General features: G+C 39.3%; 3 protein-coding genes across 5 annotated transcripts in view; 2 read left to right on the top strand and 1 right to left on the bottom strand.

Moving 5' to 3' along the window:
* Positions 1-13,248, top strand: part of LOC123874511 (junctophilin-1) — a 28,147-nt gene extending 14,899 nt beyond the window's left edge. The window contains exons 3-9 of one of the 2 annotated variants that reach the window (XM_045920041.1): positions 3,705-3,982; positions 5,752-5,925; positions 7,041-7,375; positions 7,937-9,439; positions 10,750-10,858; positions 11,314-11,520; positions 11,844-13,248. In XM_045920041.1, coding sequence (XP_045775997.1) covers positions 3,705-3,982; positions 5,752-5,925; positions 7,041-7,375; positions 7,937-9,439; positions 10,750-10,858; positions 11,314-11,520; positions 11,844-11,930 — 2,693 coding nt within the window. In that variant the 3' untranslated portion in view covers positions 11,931-13,248. The remainder of the gene's footprint in view (positions 1-3,704; positions 3,983-5,751; positions 5,926-7,040; positions 7,376-7,936; positions 9,440-10,749; positions 10,859-11,313; positions 11,521-11,843) is intronic. The other variant, XM_045919953.1, reaches the window with a different exon arrangement.
* A 1,227-nt stretch (positions 13,249-14,475) lies between these two features.
* LOC123868460 (carcinine transporter) lies at positions 14,476-19,279 on the top strand. Its single transcript, XM_045911002.1, has 8 exons — positions 14,476-14,604; positions 14,713-14,949; positions 15,018-15,185; positions 15,646-15,904; positions 16,057-16,683; positions 16,923-17,104; positions 17,548-17,726; positions 18,760-19,279. The coding sequence occupies exons 1-8, from the start codon at positions 14,551-14,553 to the stop codon at positions 18,953-18,955; spliced, it is 1,902 nt and encodes a 633-aa protein (XP_045766958.1). The 5' UTR covers positions 14,476-14,550; the 3' UTR covers positions 18,956-19,279.
* An 880-nt stretch (positions 19,280-20,159) lies between these two features.
* The window catches only part of LOC123868467 (major facilitator superfamily domain-containing protein 1-like), an 8,571-nt gene continuing 1,888 nt past the window's right edge, over positions 20,160-26,842 (bottom strand). The window contains exons 4-11 of one of the 2 annotated variants that reach the window (XR_006796649.1): positions 26,221-26,426; positions 25,819-26,035; positions 25,109-25,322; positions 23,413-23,510; positions 23,140-23,252; positions 22,127-22,220; positions 21,025-21,329; positions 20,160-20,834 (exon numbers count right to left, since the gene is read on the bottom strand). Coding sequence is in view for 1 of the 2 variants with exons in the window: in XM_045911011.1 (XP_045766967.1) it covers positions 21,107-21,329; positions 22,127-22,220; positions 23,140-23,252; positions 23,413-23,510; positions 25,109-25,322; positions 25,819-26,035; positions 26,221-26,426 (1,165 nt within the window). In the remaining variant the exon portion in view is untranslated. Of the gene's footprint in view, positions 21,330-22,126; positions 22,221-23,139; positions 23,253-23,412; positions 23,511-25,108; positions 25,323-25,818; positions 26,036-26,220; positions 26,427-26,842 lie in introns of both variants that reach the window. The other variant, XM_045911011.1, reaches the window with a different exon arrangement.

The following is a 26,842-nucleotide window of genomic DNA, read 5'->3' as shown; positions in this document are numbered from 1 at the left end:
TACAAATCATGCCCGCGTGGAATGGTGCCAAGAATACTGGCTGCATGTCCGCGTTGGACAGCCAGGCTGATCCGTTGCGCAAAAAATGAGCCAGCCCTTCTGTCACCCGATGAGGCTATTAAACGCGGTGAAATGTCTCGTAAAATAATGCTGTTGGTTTACCAGATATCCGTAAAAATATCTAGTTTTAAACGCTTACACTTTTAAAGATTTGTACTATAAACCTTAAGATCCCATATAACTTTGAAACTAAATATTTTAAAGGAAATCTGGCAAATCGCAGTCAATATTGCTTGTTTCTAGAACATATCTACAAAACCCCATTGAGTTTGATTGGTAAGTGTTCAATTGGAACCAAACTACAATTATGTTTGAAGCGCGCTACGACTATAGGTAATAAAATGTATATTACACTCGGTCGCTCTTACATTTTCCAATTGGTTTCTATTTGGTGCTAATCCTATTTGTCACTAAAAAAATTCTTACTGTCTAATTTAAAAGGCATAATTTTGCCGAAAAGGCACCACATTAAGTGGGCAAAAAAATATTTTTTCTCTTAAATGGATTCGATGAAAAAAATTGGCCTTTCCCACGAAATCAATTCCTGACTAGCTATGGCCTTGGTTACTATATAACATAAATGTAGATACCGTAACTCTATACGTACGAGTAATATCGAAATCACTAAGTTTTTCAACGCTTATGAAGGTACCTACGTTAGACGTAACGATCTCTATGTTATATTAATGCAACCTTGAAACACCAAAAATCGGTTGTACCTACCTACGTAATACAACCCGTGCCGCGTCCGTGCATTACCATGAAACAACGTCACACAATTCTCGACGCCTCGCCTGTACGTTGACTCACCACCGCATTAAGATTTGTCATTCATAAAATCGCAAATATGTAGCAGTGAATCGTTTTCCTGAAAACATTATTATAATTTATATTAGTCACATCCGTCATCCGGTTAAAATGTGTGAAGGGAACGATTTTAGGCAATTTCAAAAATGGTACTTGCCTCACTAAGTATTTTTTGGAACTTATGCTCGCGCTTCACTCGCGTGCAAATTGCGGAGGGAAAGCTCATTCAGAACGACACTAAACAACAGCGCGAAAGTTTAAATGTATTATAGAAGCAGGCGTTATTTTGCGGAAGTCCATGATATACAAGGAACCATAAATTTGCTATAATCCGCCAAACCAATAAAATCTGTATGGTACGCATCCTCAGGAGATGAAGACCTCACAATGTCCTTGCAATTAGACATTGTGAGGTCTACATCTCCTGAGGATGCTCCGGCGTCGGGGCGAAACGCGCGTCGAGTGGTGTTGGAATTTGTGTGGTGCTGCGTACCATACAAATTTCATTGGTTTGGCGGATTATAGCAAATTAAGCTTTTGGTTCCTTGAATAGCGCGAAAGTTTTTTTGCGCACCACGCGAGTAAAGAGGAGGCTTTAATAATAATTACTTTTCTTATTACGAATAATAAAAAAATCAATCATGGTGGCTTTTCCAGTTATTATTATAGAAATAAAGCGGCTTTATTGCTTTGTGATATTATTACTAACCAGCTGAAGCCCAATGACTTCATCCTAGTTGATATAAGGCTTTTAAAATTATCGAGGATACTCTTTAGTTTTCCGAGCTAAAAAGTAGCCTATGCCCGACCATGGGATGCAAGCTATCTCTGTTCAAAACGTCCCGTGAAAATCTAACAGACAGAGACCCTTTCGCATTTGTATTATGTATTAAGTAGGTATTGATTTAACTATTCATGCAAGCAAAGCCGGAACTGTATACTGGAGAAAAATATTAAGAACTAGAGGATGCCCGCGACTTCGTCCGCGTGGATTTAGGTTTTTAAAGATCCCATGGGAACTGTTTGATTTTCCGGGATAAAATGCCTATGTCAATTACAGGGACGCAAGCTACCTCGGTACCTTTCATACAAATCGGTTAAGCGGATGGGTTTTAAGGAGTCCCGTGGGAACTCTTTGATTTTCCGGGATAAAAAGTAGCCTATGTCCGTCCCCGGGATATAAGCTACCCCTGTACCAAATTTCGTCAGAATCGGTTAAACTGTTGAGCCGTGAAAAGGTGGCAGACAGGCAGACAGACAGACAGACATACAGACAGACAGACACACTTTCGCATTTATAATATTAAGTATGAAAGTATGGATAAGAGATTTAATTGTTTGATTGGATTGTTCAAAGTTATATTATTAAACGTAAACTTATTGAATCCTATTATATATTGAAAAATCCTACTATGTAAAGGATCAGGTATTTAAAAATGATAAGAAAGCTTGGGAATGAGTTGCTTAACAGCTTTGATAGTTCTAATAAGTTAAGTGGTTTTGTAAAGCGGTAATAATAAAAAGAATACCTGGTTGAGTTTGTTGTGGGCTCTTCTCAGATACGGGCGGGTTCGGAACCCTCGTAAGTTTAGTTTTAAGTAATTTACGTAATTAATTATTCCCACTATATCATCTTACTTTAACAATTCTGACCATCAAAACGTACCTATGTACGGCACAATAGTACCTATCTACTTTGAATATATGATTTTGAGTTTGAGTTTGAGATGAGATTAGTTCGTGAATGCCTTATGAGTGAGGCGGCCCTGCAGCACTCTCTGCGTTAGCGGCCCTCGCCGGTTAAATATAGCGTAGCACGCCTGCCGTGCGAACGCCCCAAAACACAATCATGCCGTCGTGACGCCTTTTCATGCTTTGTAACAAAAAAACAAATGTCTTTAAAGTCATTAGTGTTTGTCTTCTAAACCAAAAACCGATATCTTAATTTACTACTAAATATCTACAAATGAACTTGAAATTCTTAAGAGGGGTTTACTCGTAGAACTCTTAACACAAACGTACCTAGTTTGGCTCTCATTTGAATACCGACTATTCAAATTCAATGAAGACTTCTATGAACGAATATAGACCGTATACTACTTATGTCTGTAATTTCCAGATTTCCGTTAAAATATCCAGTTTCAAAGTTACACGGTCTCAAGAATACAACAAGTTTTTAAATCCGTGTAACTTTAAAAAAAAATTACGAAAATCTTGCAAACCACAGGCATAGATATTACTTTACAATTACTTTACGAATTGAAAACCAAAGTTCACGTGTTATTATATTTCTATGGTAACGAAAGTATACAGTGAAGTATGGAACGAAGTATTTGAAAAAGTAGTTAGATAGGCTATATAACCTATACGTATCTATGACCCTGCTTTGAGCTGATACCCATGTAATAAAAGAACACGCATCAAAGTAGGCTTACCAGTGACGACATAAAAAAAATAAAAATTCGATTGCAGTGCCTCTTTGTGTCCACTCCAGACGTGAAAAACCGCACAAAATCCGCCCAGTAATTTTTTAGGATAGTATAGAAAATAGGAAAATGTCTGAAACTCCTTATTTTTAGGGTCCCGTACCCGAAGGTACCTACGTATTACGAAGCCTCCGCTTTCCGTCCGTCCGTTTGTTTGTCAGCGCCGCAATAACAAAAAATAACAAAAATTTCAAAATATTCGCCATGAAAATTAAAATTTAAAAAAAGTGTTATTTCTTGTACGATCGATGGTACGAGAGCGAGTGTACAAGTCCGACTCGCACTTGACCGATTTTTAAGTTCTTTGTATGTTTTTTTGAAGATATTTTTTGAATTTCTAAATTGTTTCAGGCACGTATCAAGGACAATGGATGCGAGGTTTCAGGCATGGCTACGGAGTGCGAACCTCAGCGCCCTTCGGCCTGGCGTCGCACTACCGCGGGAGTTCCCGCGACCACCGCGGCTCGCTGTCGTCGCTGGCGGAGGCGACGGGCACGCCCGACCCCTCCGACCGGAGAACCACTCGGATGGACGAAGCCAGAGGCGGCTTCGTGCTTAAGGCCAGCTCTGACGAGCCTACGGGAAGACGAGGTTCCCTCGTCGAAAAGACTAAAAGGGGCCTTTTTGCCGTAAGTAACACTGTTCTTTTGATAAGGGGCTAAATGCAGTCCTTTAAAATGTATTAAAGTAGAAAATAAATTACGCAAATTAGTCCACAAATATCTGAAAAAATAAGCAAAAAATATTGGGCTTCTTGCCTTGTGTTTCGTCTAGATAGGCTAGCGGGTGAGCCGTGAAAACGTAACACACAAGAGTTGCTTTTATAATATTAGTATGCATACTTTTATGTGTTTTTGATAGGTCCTCCAAGATTCATATCTCAAGATTACAATATATTTGGAAAACTATATTTCACTCGGCAACTAAAATTCAGTGAAGTTGTAACAAAAATGTATTTACTCGTAGGTAGAAACATAAGAGGTGAAGTCTGTTCGTAACACTACTAACTAGACTAGCTCGCCTCAAGTGGTCTCAACCCTCAACTCAACCATCTCTCAACTCAACCCGTTTAACAACAATATTGAGTTGAATCTAAGTAGGTCAATCTTCCACGACGAAAGTATATTTTTATGCCCTCAAATACCACTATTATTTATCTACATTATGGTATTAAGTGGCTCATTTAATGCGCAAGGCAACTTAGGTAATCATTCGTAGTCATTTACAATATTAAATAAAGTACCTATTGAACAATATAATAACATAAATATAAAATAAATAATATACCTGTACGTAATATATCTAATAAGCAGTATGTAAATCCATATTAACATAATAATATATGTCGCGAAAGGGTATAAGGGGCTGTACTCTGTAGTAATAATTCTGTAATTTTTTTTACCTCCTACCTGCACTGGAAGATGCCAGATGCCAGAACTAGTCAGTCAGTCTCTTGTGTTGCAGAAGTATAGGGACAGATTTGAATAATAGACACTTTCCAATTTCACTTCACTGTATTTTTGAGAATAGTTTTCGCTTACAATTATTATTTCTCAATACCCGTCTTTATTCGATTCCTTCGCTATTTCTATCCGTTTGACAGATATATTTTTAAGGTAGGTAGGTACTAGTTTTCGGGTAGCTATTTGACAAATTACCACAGAGGTAAACCAAGGTGATGTAATAGACAATTAACGTAACAATTATATCAGCTAAATGTAAAATACGACACAATATGTATTGATCTAAATAGTTAATAACTAAATGTGATTTATAATCCATTCCCGCCAATTATTTATAAATAATAATAATTAATCTGATATAGGTCTAGATGTCTATGACTCATGATATAAGGCAGCATCTTGAGGTAGTTGTTAACACTTGTAAATATTTATCTGTCGTAGGACTTACCAATATATCACATAATAATAATCGTAATAATAATCGTAATAAGTTGATGTTATTTTATTTTTTGTTCTTTCTGTGTTTCTGTTATTTTTTCTGTTGTTTTTGTTATTTTATTGTTTAAAAATAGGATAAAATGTAAAAAATAAATAAATGAGAGAATCTGTATTGATCGTAATAATGATACGTAGCACAATAGGGATAGCTGCGTGCATATTAGATCCTCCTATCGCGGTTTCGCTCGGTGAAAATGTAGATCCTCTTTATTCCCTATCCCTAAGGAATTTCCAAAAAATCCGGCCTAAATTCCTGGTCTATATTATAAAGGGACCAACTAAGCAAAATTTCTGCTTTCGAAGTCCAACTATTTGAGCTGGACCTTAATGAGTTAGTCAGAAGGAAAAGTCAGAACTCTTCTTTTTGTAAATTTAGATTTTATTTTATCATATACAACGCAGGCAATAAAATAAGTGTTTGTAATTTGTGTCTGCAGAAACTCCGTAAACAACGTAGCGCGGGCGAGTTGGACAAGCGGGGCGGCGGCTCGGTGCGCTCGGGCGGCTCGGCCGGCTCGGCCGCGTCCTGGGTGTCCTCGGTCGAGAGCACGCACTCCGCGGCCACGCGCGGCTCCTTCCACACCAACTCAAACACCAGCTTCATTGTCGAGGTATGCAGACGACATTTGGTGTCACGTAGACTGGTAGCGCGGGCGAGTTGGACAAGCGGGACGGTGGCGGCTCGGTGGGCGGCTCAACCGGCTCGGCCGCGTCCTGGGTGTCCTCGGTCGAGAGCACGCACTCCGCTGCCAGCTTCTTCTTTACCAGTTTTTGATTTATCGTGCAAAATGTCGAAATAATACGACTGTAGTACGGAACCCTCGGTGCGCGAGTCTGACTCGCACTTGGCCGGTTTTTTAAAATGATTGTGACTTACAGACAGATAGACAAACGATCTGGATGAAACTAAAAGAGTTCCTTTTGCTACAGAACCCTAAGAACCAGAGTTTTCTGACGCCTAGTTGACTGGACTTGTATATTAGGTATCTAAAGTCGGTTAACTAGCTTTGGCCCACGATTTCGTATGCGTGATATAATTTATAGCAGCACTCGGGGATAATGTAGCTTCTATCAGTAAAAAAAAAATCAGAATCGGATTAAGTACTAATTTAGAAATATTATTGGTATACTTAGATATAATAGTATATTTCCACGATACATCCAAATGCTTCATTAGGATAAATCTTCATTGACATTCGAGTCCTACCTAAGTAGGTGGTGTCCGCTTCCTGCATTTTATCGTCAACTTTTCAGTCTTGAGTAAAATTAATATCTCTACGCAAGTATTTTCTAAAATCCATACTAATATTATAAATGCGAAAGTGTGTCTGTCTACCTGTCTGTCTGTCTGTCTGCTACCTTATCAAGGCCCAACAGTTTCCGATTCTGACGAAAGGTACAAGGTTAGCTTATATCCCGGGGACGGACATAGACTACTTTTTATTCCTTAAAATCAAAGAGTTCCCACGGGATTCCTAAAAACCCATCCGATTAACCGATTTGTATGAAATTTGGTACCGAGGTAGCTTGCGTCCCTGTAATTGACAGGAATTTTATACGGAAAATCAAACAGTTTTCTCGGGATCTTTATAAAACCTAAATCCACGCGAACAAGTCGCGGGCATCCTCTAGTTGATAATAAAATCGTTCTAAAACTAAGTTTAATATGCATTGCTTGAACGAGACATTTCCAAAATTTTAATTTTATTTACCTTTTACATTCCAGGATGAACATTTGGATGCCAGTGTGACAGAAACTTACTTGGGCGAATGGAAGAATGACAAACGTACAGGGTTCGGTGTGAGTGAGCGGAGCGACGGTCTTCGGTACGAGGGCGAGTGGTTCGCGAACAGGAAGTATGGCTACGGCGTTACGACGTTCAGAGATGGCACGAAGGAAGAGGGCAAATACAAAAACAATGTACTCATCACAAGCCAGAAACGGAAACACATATTCCTCATGCGATCGGCAAAGTTTCGGGAACGAGTTGACTCAGCAGTGAATGCAGCGCAGCGTGCATCGAAAATAGCATTACAAAAAGCCGACATCGCTACCTCTAGGTTCGTAATTGGATATGTTACGGAGATGATGATTGATGAATCACCCAAAATTCTGTGGTGTCACAGATTAACTAATTTATAGACTTATTTTAGCAAAACTATAAACTTTTTGCTAATAAAAATATAATTGTTGAGTAGAAAGTTATTTTAGTAGAACTATTTAACGTTCACAGAATTTATTTAACCTTTCTATTATATTGAATTGCTGATAAACGCGACTTCATCTAGGATTTGCGTGGATCCAGGTTTTGAAAATCCCATGAGAAATTTTTAATTTTCTGGATTAAAAAGAAGCTTACGCTATTCTCCAATTCTTTATCTATCCATGCAAATCGTTGATACGTTACTTCAATGCGGCATGATTGAAGAAAAACCAACACACAATCACTCTTTCGCATTTATAATATGAGCAGTGGTTATTTTAATTTGTATCTTTTATTACCTAGATAGGTACAATACATAAGTAAATAAAAAATATTTAAACAAAGTGATGATTTTTTTCACTAAAGATAATATCAGCAGCAATTTATATCTCTCTTTTAACTTACCCGTTTTATGCAGGACAGCCACAGCGAGAGGAAAAGCCGAACAAGCCGATGAATCGGCAGACCAAGCTAAAGAAGACTGTGATATAGCACAAACAACTGCCAAGCAGTTCGCACCAGACTTTAAGCATCCTGGCTTTGATCGTATAGGTTTAAGAGAGAAATATAGACAGAAAATTTACGAATCACAGGTTACGTCTGTGATTCAAGGATCCGATAAAACCATGGACGGCAAGAGCATTCCAAATCATATCCCTCCGATGCATTCACAACCTCCTCAAATGAACAAAATGCCAAATTCGGTCTCTTCTAGAAGACCGTCAGCCCAATATCCTTCAAATGTAGGACATACAGTTGACCCACGATTTTCCAATAGTCCTAACTACAGTACCGATGTCAGAAATATAGGCCCGCAGTATGATCAATTTTACAAACCTAACCAAGACACGTGGTCTACGCCTGGAAGTACACAAAATCAGATATCCAATCAAAAAATATATACTTCTAATGATCCACCGAGTGGGTATAACATCACGTCGCCCGAAGGTCAACTGCCTGCTGCACCGTACAGATTACAACAACAACAACAACAACAGCAACCTATCGATCTAATGAACCAACAATTCCAAACTCGGAGACCTTCAGCTTCAATGAGACCCCCAACAAATCAAAAACCACCCCAAGACTGGACCTCTCCAGCGGGTGTAGCACGGAGACAAAGTGTTCTCGCTTTACCTACGAACGATCCACAAAGTAATATCTATACGGATCCTAGTATGGCGGCCTATGCCAGAAACGAACTTCGCACCGGTACAGTACATTCAGAGGGACCTCTCGACAGAAGCGCTTTAAATGCAGAATCTCAAGGTTATCGACAGGCAATCGACCCGCAGGGTTATCGACAACCGCTGGACCAACAGGGCTACAGACAAGCGCCGGAACAACAGATGTACCGGCAACCTCCAATGGACCAACAAGGCTATAGACAAACTCCTGATAAACAAATTTATCGCCAACAAGCAGTCGACCAACCATCCTATCGTACTAATGCGACAGAGCAGGACATTATCAATGGAGATCGCGAACAACGACCACCGGGGAGCCGGCCCTCAATCGACTACTTCGATCACTATAAAAGGCCTCCAAGCAGAGATTCCAGTGTGGATCGATACGGCAGGCGATCGCGGCAACCCTCAGTGGAGGCTGCGCCTCCGGGCAGCGGCTCGCGGGCTGGATCCGTCGCGCCGCAGCCCGCGCCCGCGTCGCGCCCGCCGTCTCGCGCCGCCACTCCTGCGGGCAACGGCCACTTAGCGTCCGGCCGAGGATCCGTTTCGCGCGCTTCTTCGAGAGATCACCAGCCTTTCGAGGATTCGCTATTACGCAAAAGAACACTAGGACAAGACATTTCACCTTCACCCTATCAACCAAAAAGAACAGAGAGCTTATTTGTAGCACAGAACCCCGCGCCGCCCCCGCCAGCGCCCGCGGGCGGGGGAGGAGGAGGACGAAAGGTAAGACTTTTTGGATTATTTTAAATTCTTCGATAGATATAAATAACCTGCGCGCATCCTGCATCGATATCTATCCGCCTGGTTTGACGACTAAGTACTATAACTCATAACCCATGTTAATCTAAGAAAATAATTTAATATCTGACTTTTCTATGATTCAACGCTTCATATCATCCGAATGATCTGTGCTTAGTCCTTGAGAACCACCTCCTTTTTGGAAGTCGGTTAAATAGCTAAAAGGAAATAAATCGTCCGCATAGATTTAGGTTTTTAGGAATCCCGAGGGAACTCTTTGATTTTCCGGGATAAATAGTAGTCTATGTCACTCTCCACGTCTTCAACTACAACCATGCAAAAAAATCACGTAGATCCGTAGCTGTGTTATGCACAATATGTGGATAAACCAGCAAACAAACACGCTTTCGCATTTATAATGGTTTCGATTTCCGCAGACGCGGTCGATTTCGTAAGAATAGTTTTTTCAGTTCCAACTTTGAAAAAGAACACGTGTTTAAAAAAAAATTATCAAAATGTGTAATATAAGTTGTCTAATAAAAATTACTATAAATACGAATTAAAGTAGTGTTGTCTAATTTAACTAAGTATATTTATTAGTTGACCTTTTCTCATTATAATATTGCCTAGTATGTTTTTGTGAATTTCGTGCTTTTAGAAATTATGCTAAACAAATAAACAAGTTCATATTCAAATTCTAATTCAAAATATTTTTATTCAATTAGACTTACAAGTACTTTTGAATCGTCAAGAGCATCTACCACTGGTTCGGAATGCCTTTCCTACTGAGTATAAACAAGTATTTTATACCTAAATAAACAAGTATTTTATTAAAAACTTATAGCTCTATAAAATGTCGTTTTGACTAAATTACTATAAATTGGCGCGTTTCGGCTGTTTTCCACATTATGCTTACGAAACAAACATTGTTAGTGTATTCGTAATAATATGTTAGTAATATACAAGCATAGTTATGTGCGCGTTTTACGCTCGGCGGCGGTGGGCGGGAGAGCTGGGGCGGGCAGCCCGTTCTATTTCTAAATTGAGACAGTCATTCGCTGCCGCTTACCGCGCACCTCCACCGCCATTCGCTGAATATATAAATAGAAAATACTTATATTCTGTTAATGGAAAATCGAAGCCATATTTAAATACGACTCAGTGGAAATATTTAAAGTTGTGTAAATACAATTTTTAACTGAAAAAGTGATGCGTGACCTTTTTCTTTAAACAAATTGTGCATAGACGTTACGTATATTGATAAAATATATAAGAACCAGTGTGCCAACTGCCATTGTAATACAATGTGGTATCAAGGAGGAGACGAGGATGAAGACGAGGACCTTATGTGTTCGCCGGCTATACTTGCACGACGAGCTTCCGAAAGCTGGATAAATGTACCTCCCGTTGAGGTAAAACAAAATAAATAAATAGTTTTGCTTTTCCGGCCTAGAATTTTATAAGAGGAGTTCTATTTCTACGAAGCAGTTTTAGCAATTGATTTGATTGAATCTGAAAACCTAGTTTGGTATTAACCAATACTATAGACAACACAAATATTACGTAGAAACGAAGGGCGATAGTGAAATTAGGTTTCTACTCCGTAGTCAATTGATAACATCTCCAAAGTCTTATATTGGTGCCTGAGCAGTAACTTCATCAATTTGTCTAAAGGCACTATAATTTTTTATCCGATTACAGGTTTTCTTCAATCCAAATCTATATCGCAACTATTCGAAACAAATATACATGCCTCCAATACAATAGATACCTACCACTCAAATTAAAAAAAATGTCTTAAAAAAAGCTACAGATTAAAGGTGTCTCTTTATACTGCGGTAAAGCGGAATATATTTGATATTTACAGATGCTGAGCACCCCTCAAACTCTGCAACGCAAGAAATCGCTGCCGGACGTAGCGGGCATGCCACGGTTGCCGGACGGCGGAGGCATGTCGCGCGAGGAGGTCTCCGCGCTGGGCTCCGCGCGACGCGAGGAGGTCCGCCGTATGCACGAGGAGTCCGAAAAACTGAGAGCCAACCCCCTCCTCTACCTAGTTAGTCCACAAGTAAAGGTATTCAATTTTTTGCTCTCATCTGCTTTATTAATGTCCCGCAATGCTCATGAAATCTATTCAGCACTAGCTTATGCCCGCGACTTCATCCGCGTGGTCTTTACAAAAAATCCCTATTTTACCCCCTTAGAGCTTAAATTCTCAAAAAAAATCTTTGCAGATTGCAGTCTGTCGTAAAAGCTGTTTACCTGCATGCTAAATTTCAGCCCGATCCGCGCAGTAGTTTCTGCTGTTCATTGATTTATTAATCAGTCAGACAGTCAGTCACCTTTACCTTTTATATATACTTAGCTTATGTTAAAATAAATACTTGTTTGTTTCAGGACTGGTTCTCCAGACAGCAACTAGTGATCCTTGTACTGTTTATCAACATCTCGTTAGGCATTATGTTTTTTAAGTTGCTCACGTAGCGTCGGCGGGCGGCGCGCGCGCGCCTTCCTTCGCGGTGTAATTTGCACGTGTACATAACATTTATAAAATAATCTCCGACACCGCCCAAACTATGTCCGATGTGCAAGTACTTCAATAAGTTAATCACTACCTAAACCTCTTTAAACTTATTCAATCTTACCATCCAAAACGATTTTAAGTATCTATAGATAAGGACTTCGATTTGCTAGTGAACTTTTATTAAAGTTGTGAAAGTGCGAAAAGCGAGAAAAGTTATCGATACAAAGTGCAAATATGCCCCACCCTCGTCGAGTCAATATAAAATGTTCTTATGGTGTGAGAGTGAGATTTTGTGACCACTATAGACGAAAAATTCGAATGTAAGATGCACGATTTACTCAAGAACCTGCATATTGTAGGTTTTCGCCCTTGTTGTAATGTTAAATGCTTGCCTTACTAAATACATACGTTTAGGTAGAAATAAAACAGAACGCAAATTAGTGAATGATGAGCGACAATTTTTTTAAGGAATACTTATTAAAATTATGAGACCATGATATAAGTAGATTATTTATAAAACTTGATTACTTTCGACGGTTCAAAGTAATGTATTTTGAAGCTCTGTAGTAAATTCCTTGTAGCTTCAGAGCTGAAAAATATTTCTATCGATGTTTGACTTTTATTTGTATATTTCTATCGTAGGTATATTGTACTGTGGCAAATTGGAAAATTTAAAATTATTTTTTTATCTCAAAGTAGGTAAAAAATACCTATAAATAGGTATAATATGGCAATATGGCCTGCTTTTATTTTAAGTTTTAATGAAATGTACAAAATTTTTAATTATGTACATAATATGTACATATTATTGTCTACTTATGTTATATATATGTTGATTCAGTCACCGATACCAAAAGGGATGTTATATTTTATTATAAAATTTAGAAAATTTGTATTCGGTCTTGCAATTAGAACCTATATTTAAATTTAAAATCTACAAATTATAAAATTTCTATATTTCGAAATAAACATGTGTTATACAAGCATGTAATTTGTGTTGTAACTAAGAAGTCAATTTCATGTTTTTTAAGGTATATCTTATAAGAAAGTTTATCTTATTTATTACTACTTATAAATATTAAGTGTGCATGCGAGACTGTTGACACGCTGTACAATTACGAAAGTTGTGGGAAAACGCGCAATCCTTATATTGTTAAAAGTAAGACAATTTTCGCAATTTCATTATTATGTAAAAACTTAAGTTATCTCTAAGAGTTTAATTACGTGTATCAATTTTATCTACGTTTCACAAATAAAATATTTTAACAAAATCATTAATATTTTATTTTATTTATATCCAATATGTACAATAATATAATATTAAAATAAGCATAGAGTATATCATCCACATCTAAACACAGACCAAGAACCTACTTGTTCCGCTACTCTAATTGCAAAGATTATTATTTATTACTCAGGGGAAAGATGTTAAGGTGAAAGATGTTAAGATGAAAGGTGTAAGGATTGTTAGCCGTCGCAAAAGGTAAGCTTGACGCTTTTCCGTCTGTGATATCATAGCTCTCAAACGGATAGATCGATTTCAGTACGGCTTTTTCAAAGTCTTCAACGACTCACAGCAACGTTGATGAAATTGATTTTTTAAGAAAGCGCCAGTCGCTCGCGCAGATAAATATAATTATAACACGATTCAAATACATATAATATTTGCGGCTGAGATGTTAGCCCTTATGGGCCTACGGAGTAAATTGAATATTTGAAAATAGTAACTGCCGAGTTTCTTGCTGAGGAAGGACATTCGGGCGCAGGTATTTTTAAAAGTTTGTTTGAATAAAAAATCTATTTCTATTTTCTGCGCAAACCTGCTCTCGTAGTTCACTCCTCAAAGTATTATTCAGTCAAGTACCTACTTACCTGCTGACCGAAAATAAAATCTGGGAATACTTACCTACTTTTGTTTGTCATGCGAACCGGGGCAGGTCACCGTGGTAAATATATACTATATACTACAACGGAAACAAATAAAAAAAATAAAAGATTTGATTAAGTGGTCAAAAGGTATTTCCTAATAAGATCACAAGTCGTACCTACCTCTACAAAATTTACGCCCACCCAAAACCTAAAGCCACCTTGACTTATGCGAAAATGTATTATGCGTGAGTACCCATATAAGTACCTACATAATCCAATATATTATTTATATAAGTATATGTATCAACAAGGTAGGTTAAGGTAATTATTGAAATTAGTATACGTCTTACTCATTAACAAAATACCTAGTCACAACTTACTACTTAATATTAGGTAGGTAGCCTACGTACGGTCTAAGTATTAGTTACATGTCGTTGATACTCGTCAGGTAAGTAAATAATCGAATTATTTATTACATCAATTGACTTTTTTATTGTCATACGAGTAGGTAATCCTACAACTTTACAAAATATTAACTGGGTGATATATTTTAGTATAGGGCAGTAGATATACAATTTTCCTTGATCAATTAGATTAATACTATATGGCTTCGGCCAATACCAAGGTAGTTTAATAACTACTCGACTAGAACTGCCGTTAGTTGTGTGGAATTGTATACGAAATCAAGTGAATGTAAACAAACAAGCTATCATGTCTGAGAATTCAAACCATTTTAGAAAATACAGTGCCCAGGAGCATCCATCGGTAACTAATTTTTTAATTCGCAATCATTTAAATTCACAAATGTGAAAACGAAATCCATATTTAAAATTTTATACTACTGCATATACAAGTTTCATGTGAATTTTAAAGGTAAAAGAAAAAAATGACGACCCAATCGATTTAGATGATGTGTTACCAAAAATTGGTGAATTTGGAGTGTATCAAAAGTGTCTATTGTGGTTCGTCTGTCTGCCCGCGTGCCTTCCGTGTGGATTCTGTGCTTTCAATCAGCTCTTTATGACGGACACGCCTGATCACTGGTGCAAAGTGCCAGAATTATACAACATGTCGGAAGATAATCGTAAAATGATATCCATTCCACGTAAGGTAATGATGTCAGTTAATTTTGCTTACCATCCAAAAAACATGATGATAAACATCTTGTATCATTTTAGGAAGATGATAATACAACCTTTGAGAATTGTGTTCGTTATTCAGTTGATTGGTCTGCATTATTAAACACAGGTAAACTAATACAACTAAATGAGAGTTGGCCTGTTGAGCCTTGTTTAGATGGCTATGAATACGACAAAACTGAAGTGAAATCCTCTGTTGTTATTGATGTAAGTAGTAGAAATTTACTAAATATGTATCTATCTATATGTAGAGTTTTAAATATCACAAAAGTTTTACCTACTTGTTAATACCTATACTGCAAAATGCAAAGAGAAATAACCAAAAAACTACCATGATAAGTCAATCCTTAGATGTACTTAGGTTTGTTTAGTGATTAGTACATGTTAGGCGGTAGGTAGGTACATGGTACGTAGGCACAGTAGGTTTGAGAGATTCTGCCATCTACGGAGTCTACGGTTACCGGTTTGATTATGCGTTTTAATTGCATTTCAGATTTTAAAATTAACTAACAAATAATTAATTAATAAAAAAAAAAAAAAAAAAATTGAAAATTTTTCAGCTTCTAAAACCAGAGCCAGACCTTCAATGTGGTCAATTCTATTGTACAATTGTTAATTATTATATGTGAAGAAAATAAATGTTTCTTTCTTATTATTTGTTTTTCAGTTTGATTTAGTTTGCGAATACGATGTCTATCCGACACTCGGCTTAGTTGCCCTTAATGTCGGAGGACCTATTGGAGTGTACTCTTTTGGCCTCCTCAATGATCGAATAGGGCGAAAAAAATCCTTTTTTGCCTGTTTAACAACTTTACTGCTTGGAAGTATGATGACAGCATACGCACATGAATTCTGGTTTTGGGTATTAGCACGAATAATTGTCGGATTAACTATTCCAGCTGTTTATCAAATACCGTTCATAATATGTAAGTATAGATTTTAGGTACCTAGTGTATGTTTTTTATTTGACCTAATGTACCTATGTTGTATTGTGTACTATTGGACTTTACTTCACGAAAGTAGAGAAAATATTTTATTTTTAATACTGTTCTGTTTCTAAAGTTGTAATTATTTTTAGCATTGGAACTTGCAGGACCTAATTACAGATCGTTTGTTACTGTAATGACCTGTATATTCTACACTTTGGGATTAATTCTTTTATCCATTGTAACATACGTCTTGCGCGATTGGAGATCGCTTGCACTAGCCACATCTGTTCCGTTTTTCTTCTATTATCTGTACTGGTTCGTTTTACCGGAATCTCCTCGATGGCTGCTAATGAGAGAAAGATTAGAAGAAGCGAACAGCATTCTAAAGACAATCGCAAGAGTTAATGGCAAAGAGTTACCAGAAGAGTTCACGGAAAAACTTCAAAAACAAGTCTTAGAACAAAAAGAGCATGGATTCAAAGAAGCAAAAGCTCCTAGCGTGTTTGCATTATGTAGAACTCCGAATATGAGACTTAAAACCATTTTGATTACTCTAAACTGGTGTGCATCAGAAATGGTGTACGTGGGCCTTAGTTATTATGGACCGGCCATCGGGAGCAACCAGTACATGAGCTTTTTTCTCTCTTCCGCCGTAGAAATTCCAAGCTATATTGTTTGTTGGATTCTAATGGATCGCGTCGGGCGTCGTTGGCCTCTTTGCCTCTCAATGGTCATCAGTGGAATTTTCTGTATCGTCACTGTTCTTCTGCCAAGCGGTAATTAAAATTTTACGATTTACTTAACGAAACTATAAAATTATGTGGTGTGTGGTGGCGATCCGAGTCACACATTCTAGTCGAAGACGTGCATATAGATTCTGTCGCGTCGCTCGGCGTTCTGGCGCATTGATGCTTTAAAACGCGCTTCGATAGGTTGGTCGCGACGCCGAATTGCGTAGCACCACATCACACCACAGCGATAGATTTGCAGCTTAATGCTCTTTTGTTTGTTTTAGACGCTGAAAATGAAACTCTGATTTTATACTTAATATCGAAATGTTTCATATCAGCATCGTTTTTGATAATTTACCCGTACGCTGGAGAGTTGTATCCAACAGAGCTAAGAGGAATAGGAATCGGAACGTCTGCTTATATCGGCGGACTGGGGCTAATAATTATACCGTTCATCAATTATTTGGTAAGAATACGACTATAAGAACAAGGTTTACCTACCATAAACAGCTTTATGGCCAAATACAGAAATGTCTCTTATTACCTTCAGTAATCGGCCATTGCTTTCTATTTACTGTTTATTTCATTCAAATAGATGAATCATCGGTTTGTCTTTGTGTATTGCCGGATATAGGCACAATAGACTATGAAATGTTATTATATTTTGGAATTAATTTGGGAGTGGACCGGTTATGTTCATCACAGAGCCAAAGACCGATGGCTTTTTGGAGTCGGGACCACATATCGATAAAGGAGCGTGTGACGACCTTCAGTCCGCAGGATTGATGACCTTAAGATGGTGGCTGGTGATGAAGAAGAATAACCATATATACTACGACGCGATCTCTAAAAAGTCTTTGTCCAGCTGTGGGAGTTTGATAGATTGATATGATATGAGTTTTTTTCTAGGGGACCAGTAATCTGGTACTGCCACTGGTTCTAATGGGCGCAGTATCGGTGGTTGGAGGCATTACAGCCCTGCGACTACCGGAAACGCTTCACTGTTCTCTACCTCAGACCGCTGAAGAAGGGGAAGAGTTTGGAAAAGATTGGACGTACAAAGATTGCTTAGCGTGCGGTGGCCAAAGGTATATATTTTTAAGCATCCTTTCAGAACCAGTGATCCTCGCAGATGCATGGCAAAGGATGTGTGAAATAAAATTTTCATAGGTATGGTTGTAACGGGTTCAATTGAAATGAAGGGGTTTATCGGTAGTGGATTTCACACATATCCCCTCACTAAATCGTAACGTATCCTCACACATCGCCTGGTCAAAAGATTGGCTTTTTTTGTTTAAGTGTCGATTTTTATGGCGATATATCGATAAAAGATAACCTCAGTCTCGCGATAATCCGCTAACGATTACGGATTTACAGAAGCCTTAGTTTCGACTTTCGACATATATAGTATTAATAAACAGGATAAAGTTCAGAAACTAAGACCCGACTATTCCATCGCATCTACCAGGTGGTCTATTTATATTTTATTTTTTCGGAAACTACAATCCCATGGTTATTTCAAATTTTCTACAATTCATAATATTAAGTTAATTATTTTCGTGACATATTTTTGTTTTCATCTGCCATATTGAATTTATCCTCAAGAGCGACGCGACGTGAGGAGCATGCTACAAAAGTCGGCGTAGCTCTAGCGTAGCTGCGTGCTACGACGTCATACGAAACATGAAGGTTAAGTCGCTACGAATTAGAATCGTGTTTCAGCAAATAATATATGTCCGCTATGCGCGAATGCTATAAATGCGGAAAAACTCTTATTGATTCAAACTCGAATTTTGGCTTAGAGGGGTTGTGTTTGTAATGAATGAGAATAACTTTAGAACTTGATCATCGTGGCTCACGAGTCACGATTTTAATGAAAGCTAGAGTTAGCTTACATCCTGGGGACGGACATAGGCTACTCTTTATCCCGGTAACTCGGAGTTAACACGAGATTCTTAAAGGTCCATCCGTTAAATCAATTTTCACGAAATTTAGTACCGAACATCTCGGATAGTGACATTGGTTACTTTTTATCCCAGAAAATCGGTCCCCACGGGATTTTTAAGAACCCAAATGCACGCAGGCAAATTGCGGGCATTGATCATCAATATTTTGTTACAGGAGTGCAGTTCCAGCGTCAGATTCTTACGAAAACTTGGACCAGTTAGAGCTAGCCCAAGCTCCGTCTACAGAAGACGTGTTGCCAGACATGCAGCCTTTACGGCGGAATTCTATGCGGAAATTAGTCCGGCAGGCAAGCACGTTGGAAACCCAGCGAGACAAAGATGGCAGTTTAAAGATGACTTATTGGTTTTAAGTGCTATTTTAACTAGTTTCGTAGTTTAAAATAATTTTATAATTGAAAATGAATTTCAATTATTTTATACTAACATAACACCTATAGGTACCTACCTTTTTTGATTATCTTAATTTTTTAAGGGACTTTTGTCCGACACGACTCGCCAGCGCTATCGTATCATATCGTATCGTATCGTATCGTAGCGCTGTCGTACGTAGTTTACAATTGAAAGCGTATCGTATCGTATCGTATCGTAATTACAATCATCTATACCTAAAACAGTATTTGATTACGCATTGATATATATCAATGCGTTTGTACGCTTACGTGCAAAGATGTTAAAATAATTGTTTCCAAAACTTTTTATTTTTCTCTCTCGTCTGGCTTTGTAGAGCCAGACGAGAGAGAGAGAAAAAAAACCAAGGCCAAGTCAAGTTTGTAGTTATTTGTAACAAGTTAGTTAAACTATACAAGTATGGACCCCGTCTGTGCCGGCGTTCGTCGACATACGCACGGCACCCCCTTAGAGCGCTTTCCAGTCAGTTTTAACAAAAAAAAAAACACTCCAAAAAGGCAGAACACGCCCGCCAGCTAACACCAACACAGACGAAGTCCTTTCCAAAACTTTATCTACCTGCAAAAAAAAATTACTACCAAAGAGTATAATAATAATATACAGGGACTCTACTAACTGTTGAAAACATTTCAAGAACTTTGAACACGAGAGATGCACAACACAACGTTAGACATTTAATATGATTTGTCCAAACAAGTATTATAACTTGTTTGTTACCAGGAGTTACGCTATATATATCAAGACTGCTTTCGGAAAGCAATTCTTTTGAGAAAAGCCGGCAAGAATAAATTTTTGCCGGTACTTAAATTGTAAGAACTAGTGAACCGTTTAACTAAAGTATACGTTCACTAAAGCAGAAATAACCGGGATGGTCAAATAAGCAGCTATCATTTTGTCGAGTCCCTCCACTGTTGGGCTGCTATTATGATAAAACGCAAAAAGTCGTATACACATTGACCCATTCACTCAACCAATGTAATCGCACACATGGTACAGGGATTACTTGCATTGCATGTAGCTAGTGATAGTTAGCTTGCTGACTTTAGTACATTTTCAAACAGACATCTATAAAAGACTTGGTCGGCACTTGCCAACATATTGGACCAATGTGTACCTACTGGAATTTGAACAAATGAAACGACAGAACTTCAATTACGTTTATATTCATAATAATTGTTATCTTTTCATACATTTTTAATAAAAAATATCACGAAATCAATAGGAATATTTTATAGTCTACGAATTAATTACATATTTACAGTACATAATATTACACTGGCCCGTGCCATACTTACAACACGTCACGTCAACTGCGCTGGGTCGGATGTGTGCAAGGTGTGCCCAGGCCTTAGTCTAAAGCTTAATATATAGCTCACTATAAAGTCTAGATGGAATCAAAACGGCCTCAAGCGAATTTAGCCTCAACATCGCCTCAGCGCCAAATCGTCGCTTGGAAATTTGCGCAGTTACATATTTTGATTCTTAAGGTGCCCACGCACTCGAACTGAACTGGCCGCTGGAGAGAATATCGTGCGGGGCGCTGCCGCGACGCGCAGTTCCACTGCCCATATTCTCTCCAGCCGCGACGCGCGGCAACGGGCGCTGAAGTGCTGTGCAACGCCGCAAGTGCGATATGCTCCATACAAAATGATAGAAATAATATTCTGACGCGATGTGCCGCGTAGTGCAGTCTCGTGCAGTGCAGCTGCAGTTCAGTTCTAGTGCGTACGCACCTTTAAGAATACCTAGAGAAGGTGCCATATAAAGATCTGCGCACATGACGTTGCCTCGATTCTTTTGTCAATAATTTACACGCTGCTTCTGCGTCAATTGTTTGTCAGATGTGGAATGAAGCAGTGTGTAAAGTATTAGATTAGCCTAGCTCCAGTGAGCATCCACCTACGGTCTTTCAGGCAGGAGAGTAGTAGGCAGAAGGTAGGAGAAGTATTGGCTGCGTAATCTGCGTATTCTGTACAACCTTAACCAATAAATATTTCCACACTGCTTATACGTCAAATGTGTGTCAGATATGGAATGAAGCAGTGTCTAAAGTATTAGATTATTAGATTAGCCCAGGTGTAGTGAGCATCCGTCTAAGGTCTTTCTGGCAGGAGAGTAGTGGGCAGGAGGTGTGAGAAGTATCGACTGCGTATCCGGTCGGCCTGCTCCTGCGCAGGGTCGCGCGACGCGCCCGCGCTCTGCTCCAGCGCCTCAGGATCGGGGTTTCTTCGAGAAGGTCCTGAGTCTGTCTCCTCTTGATCAGAACTTTCAGCATTATCGAGTAAGTTCGCCGTTTCCTCTGTACTGACTCTCGTTCTGAAAGCGCGAATAAAAGTATATCGTAAAAGTCACTATTATGTAGCTAATTAATTATTATTTATGTTATACAAAACTTCTAAACGAAACTAAATAGGATTCAATCTAGTGATACTCTTTTCCGCTGGGAGCGTTATGAAAGTGATAACGATACATTTAGACTTTATCGTTTTAGTTTAGTTTAGAGATTGTGTGCCATAGAATTAACTACAATGTCCATGCAAAAAAAAGTTGTATATGACTATTTTATAGTGGTAGATTTATTTGACTATTAAACAAAGATCACTTTCTATTTGTCATAAAATAATTACCGGAAATGTTTAGACATTTTTATTTATGTATTACCTTAATAAGGCTAACTCAATAATAATTAAATAAAGGCTTTTTAAAGTTTTTATGCACATTTTACAACCGCTTTGTAATGGATGTAGGGCTCAAAAATTTCTGTGAAAACTCTTGAAAATAATATAATCGGGAACGCTACAATTCATTTAAAAATACCTATAAATAAAACTTTTTAGTGTTAAAACAGACTATATCATTTTAAGTATTGCTTATGCTATAATATATACATATAATCTGATCAGATTATACAGCAAGTAATGATTTCCCATTATTCAACAAAGTAGCGAGCTACTATAACTATTAGCGGTGATAGTCTATTGATTATGACTTCCGCCTCCTATTCGGAGGTTCCGAGTTCGATACCGGGCACGCATCTCTCAACTTATCGAGACCCGTGATCAGTAATGCTTGGGTTGAGATGCTAACTACTAACAACATAACATGCAACTCACTTGACAAGGGCCTCCCTCGCGCCGGGCGACAGGTTGAGCACTCCCTCCTCCGCCGAGTCCAGGATGTAAATCAGCACGGCCGCTATCAACGACGCTGAGGCAAAACAAAAATTAAACCACAATTTTTTTAGGGTTCCATGTCTCCACAGAAAAAAAGAAATCCTTATAGGATCACTTCATTATCCATCTGTACTCTGTCGTGTGTCTCAAGATTCGTCAAGGGAATCAAAACGTATAGGGTACTTCCCTTTAACCTAGAATCATGCAATTCTGCAGGTAATAATCTTTTATAGCACAAGTAAAGTGCACAAAACATAACATCACAAAAAAGTGTTATTTCTTGTACGATGGTACGGAACGTGTGCGAGTTCAAGTTGCACTTGGCCGATTTTTTTAATTTAAATCGATCGAATCGATTATTTAAATCGATGGACTACCGCTAGGCTGCAACCAGACCTGCTGGCAAGTGATGATGCAGCCTTAAAATGAAGCACGCTTGAATAAAAGATGCCTACTCACTCTTTACTTGAAGGCTCATAATTACAAGTGGAGAGGAAAACTGATGCAGGAAGGGTGTTCTATATCCTAGCGGTTCGAATCAAACTTTCGCGTTCATAATTACTGTGTAACCTGAAAGTGCTCGTTTGTTGGTCTGTCTTTCAATACGCCGCAATGGGGCTACTGATTGACGAGATATTATACATAGATATATTATAGGTACCTAAAGAATGACATATAAGCTACTTTTTATATTGGAAAATCAAGGAGATCCCACAGGATTTTAAAACCTAAATCGACGCGGAAGAAAAATTGCAGTCGCACCTAATTTATTTACTTATTAAAAGTTATAAAATTTATTTATTTAATTTCGGCGCTTGCTAGAATTATTCGGCTTTTGAAAAAAATTAGACCCATTTTGGCTGAGGGTGTTTTTTGAGGGTTTTGTGAAGCCCAAGCTGAAGGTTGGTAATGCTAGGCACTAATGCTAGATATTATGTTCATGGAAAACTTACCAAATAAACATCCAAGGAAGAACAATTCTAGCATGAAGTATCCATAGTTATCAACTATTATTCCGGCAAATATTATAGTTACAGCTAATCCCAGATTTTGTACGGCTTGACATCTGCAAAAGAAATTACTCATCAGTCTAGTACGTACGCAAAAAAAAAGTACAAAATATTAGAACTTCAATTCATATTAATGATGCGATACGAATCATGGAGACTAAGATTTTCAGAATTTTCAGAATAAAAATATTTTGAATGTGAATTTGAATAACTTACATTCCATATGCAGTGCCCATTTGACTCTCCGGAACGACCATCGCAATAAGCGGCCACAAACCGGCGGCGAGCAAAGAGTAGGATATCCCGAGCGATATCTGGGGAAAACAGATTCTTCTTGACACATGGCTTATAACCCGCAATAAACAAAAGTCGTGTCCGTTTGCATTTTTTGTAAACAATTTGCACATGCGCTATCAATAAAATTAGTTTTGCGCGTGCGTCCTTATCTCTGACATGTGACTTTCAAGTTTGAAAATTTGAAATTGGCGCGCGCAATTCGCGTACCTTCGCACAAAAAAAACTAACACGACTAAACTCTATGTTAACTTGGCCACAGACAGGGCCGTTATATCACGGCACCCCAGTCAGAGAGAGCGTTTGACAATTGACAGAAGTTGAGGGTGTCAAAGCGAGGATACAACCTTGATGGTTCGAGGTCGATGAGGATACCGAAGATGTCACCGACTAGTTAACAGACAACTCACCACTCCAACGTAAGGATTAACGAACGTGAACGCGAGTAGGAAGTGCGAGCCGATGGTGGCGACGATGCTGAGTATGATCCACGTCACGTTGCGCCCGGTCTTGTCGATGAGGATGCCGAAGATGTCACCGACTAGTTAACAGACAACTCACCACTCCAACGTAAGGATTAACGAACGTGAACGCGAGTAGGAAGTGCGAGCCGATGGTGGCGACGATGCTGAGTATGATCCACGTCACGTTGCGCCCGGTCTTGTCGATGAGGATGCCGAAGATGTCACCGACTAGTTAACAGACAACTCACCACTCCAACGTAAGGATTAACGAACGTGAACGCGAGTAGGAAGTGCGAGCCGATGGTGGCGACGATGCTGAGTATGATCCACGTCACGTTGCGCCCGGTCTTGTCGATGAGGATGCCGAAGATGTCACCGACTAGTTAACAGACAACTCACCACTCCAACGTAAGGATTAACGAACGTGAACGCGAGTAGGAAGTGCGAGCCGATGGTGGCGACGATGCTGAGTATGATCCACGTCACGTTGCGCCCGGTCTTGTCGATGAGGATGCCGAAGATGTCACCGACTAGTTAACAGACAACTCACCACTCCAACGTAAGGATTAACGAACGTGAACGCGAGTAGGAAGTGCGAGCCGATGGTGGCGACGATGCTGAGTATGATCCACGTCACGTTGCGCCCGGTCTTGTCGATGAGGATGCCGAAGATGTCACCGACTAGTTAACAGACAACTCACCACTCCAACGTAAGGATTAACGAACGTGAACGCGAGTAGGAAGTGCGAGCCGATGGTGGCGACGATGCTGAGTATGATCCACGTCACGTTGCGCCCGGTCTTGTCGATGAGGATGCCGAAGATGTCACCGACTAGTTAACAGACAACTCACCACTCCAACGTAAGGATTAACGAACGTGAACGCGAGTAGGAAGTGCGAGCCGATGGTGGCGACGATGCTGAGTATGATCCACGTCACGTTGCGCCCGGTCTTGTCGATGAGGATGCCGAAGATGTCACCGACTAGTTAACAGACAACTCACCACTCCAACGTAAGGATTAACGAACGTGAACGCGAGTAGGAAGTGCGAGCCGATGGTGGCGACGATGCTGAGTATGATCCACGTCACGTTGCGCCCGGTCTTGTCGATGAGGATGCCGAAGATGCCACCGACTAGTTAACAGACAACTCACCACTCCAACGTAAGGATTAACGAACGTGAACGCGAGTAGGAAGTGCGAGCCGACGGTGGCGACGATGCTGAGTATGATCCACGTCACGTTGCGCCCGGTCTTGTCGATGAGGATGCCGAAGAAGGGGCTAAGCGCCGCCGACAGCAAGTACACCATCGAGTTCACTGTGTTCGCTTCTTGTGGCATAAAGTCGAATTTGCGTTCAAAGAACAATCTGTAAATAATTTTGTTATAACAAATAGCGCATAGAACGTTGATACTGTCAACTAGACCTACTGAACTGATTCATATTTTCATTCCAACTGAAAAAAAAATTCGGCTTTCTTCAGTGGCTTCAGCGGGTCTTGCTCTTTTTACGCCTCTTGCGGCAATGTGGAATCAACTTTATTCGTGATATAAGAATTAAGAGGTGGACAAGTTTCCATGCAATCATGGGCCCGAGCCCGAGCCGAGTATTATTTCAAGTTCAACAAGGTTGAAGAGAGGGTCTGATTTAGTCAATCTTGTCTTTATATTATTTGTATGAAATTAGCACCACCGTATTTCTTGACCTCAATGTCAAGCGATTTTGTTACATATTATATCTTTTGAATTCACTATAAGGGTGCAAATTGCATAGAGTATAAAAGATTTCAAGAATCAAATGCACTATGTTAGACTTGAAGATATTGTTAGCTACGAAATAAAGGTTTTTCAACTAGCTTACTTACTTTCCCAGAGCGATGAAGGGAAAAATCGCCAAATAATAGGCGACGCAAATAACAGCCAGGAGCCAGAAAACTGTTTTGAATTTCAATATATCTTTGAGATGGAAGGGTTGGTCCGGCTTAGCTTGCGCCTCCTGTCGCCGCAGCGCCTTCTCCGCTCGGAGATCCATCCAGCCCAGCAGCAGCGCGCAAACCAGCGAGCCCAGACACGTTAGTGATGCTAAAACAAGATAGCGTCTTCTAAGATAACATCTTCTAAGCCAGGGCGCTCTATTTTAGGCTGCATCATCACTCGTTTAAAGGCCTGATAGCAGCTCTGCACTAGTCTAGTCTATGAATTAAAAAGAACGCATGTAATAAGGTGCCGTCTCAGGCATCATCTAGTAATGAAAAAAAACCACAAACCTATGAATAAGGCCACGCCAAGCTTTTCGTAGCCTCCATAGTAGTTGGCCACCCATCGGTATATGGACTCCATGACCCAGAAGTTGACCGTGCTGCCGAGCCGCGACACCGACAGCTGGAGCCCGAACACCATGTTGAGCTCCTTGCCGCTGAACCACACCACCACATAGTTGTTCACCGCCACTTGCAACGACTCCCCACCGATACTAATACAAGTAGACACATAAAACATTTTTTATTCACATAAACTTTTATAACTACTTTGAATCGTCAAATGCATCTAGTAGCCACACAACATTTGGATTTTCTTGAGGTGGAGCGCATACTGTGGGATACTCAATCTATACTCTATCTGCAGAAAGAAGTTACTATAGCGCCCTCTGTTACGTAATCCCATACAATAGATAGTCAAAAATCTCAGTGGGTGTTAACAATTTAAACACTAGCAAATCACAAACATATTTTCAAAAAACATTTATAATACATACAAAAGTTTCGTTTGCGATTGGTTGGTGGAAGTCATAGTCCACTCCACCGCACCTAGTGCAGATTGGAAGACTCCACACACCTTTGAGAACATCCGTCGCTCGCACGACGAACCCAGTCAGGCAAACCCCCCACC

Source organism: Maniola jurtina, chromosome 1 (genome assembly GCF_905333055.1).
Source record: "Maniola jurtina chromosome 1, ilManJurt1.1, whole genome shotgun sequence".
NCBI classification, from domain to species: Eukaryota; Metazoa; Arthropoda; class Insecta; order Lepidoptera; family Nymphalidae; genus Maniola; species Maniola jurtina.
This window is presented reverse-complemented; position numbering and strand designations above follow the sequence as displayed.

Bases quoted from the DNA above. Each gene is read 5' to 3' on its own strand.
- LOC123868460 (XM_045911002.1), top strand. From the start codon at position 14,551: ATGTCTGAGAATTCAAACCATTTTAGAAAATACAGTGCCCAGGAGCAT. The intron at 17,105-17,547 runs GTAAGAATACGA...GTTTTTTTCTAG, and splicing joins TACCGTTCATCAATTATTTG to GGGACCAGTAATCTGGTACT. The intron at 17,727-18,759 runs GTATATATTTTT...ATTTTGTTACAG, and splicing joins TTAGCGTGCGGTGGCCAAAG to GAGTGCAGTTCCAGCGTCAG.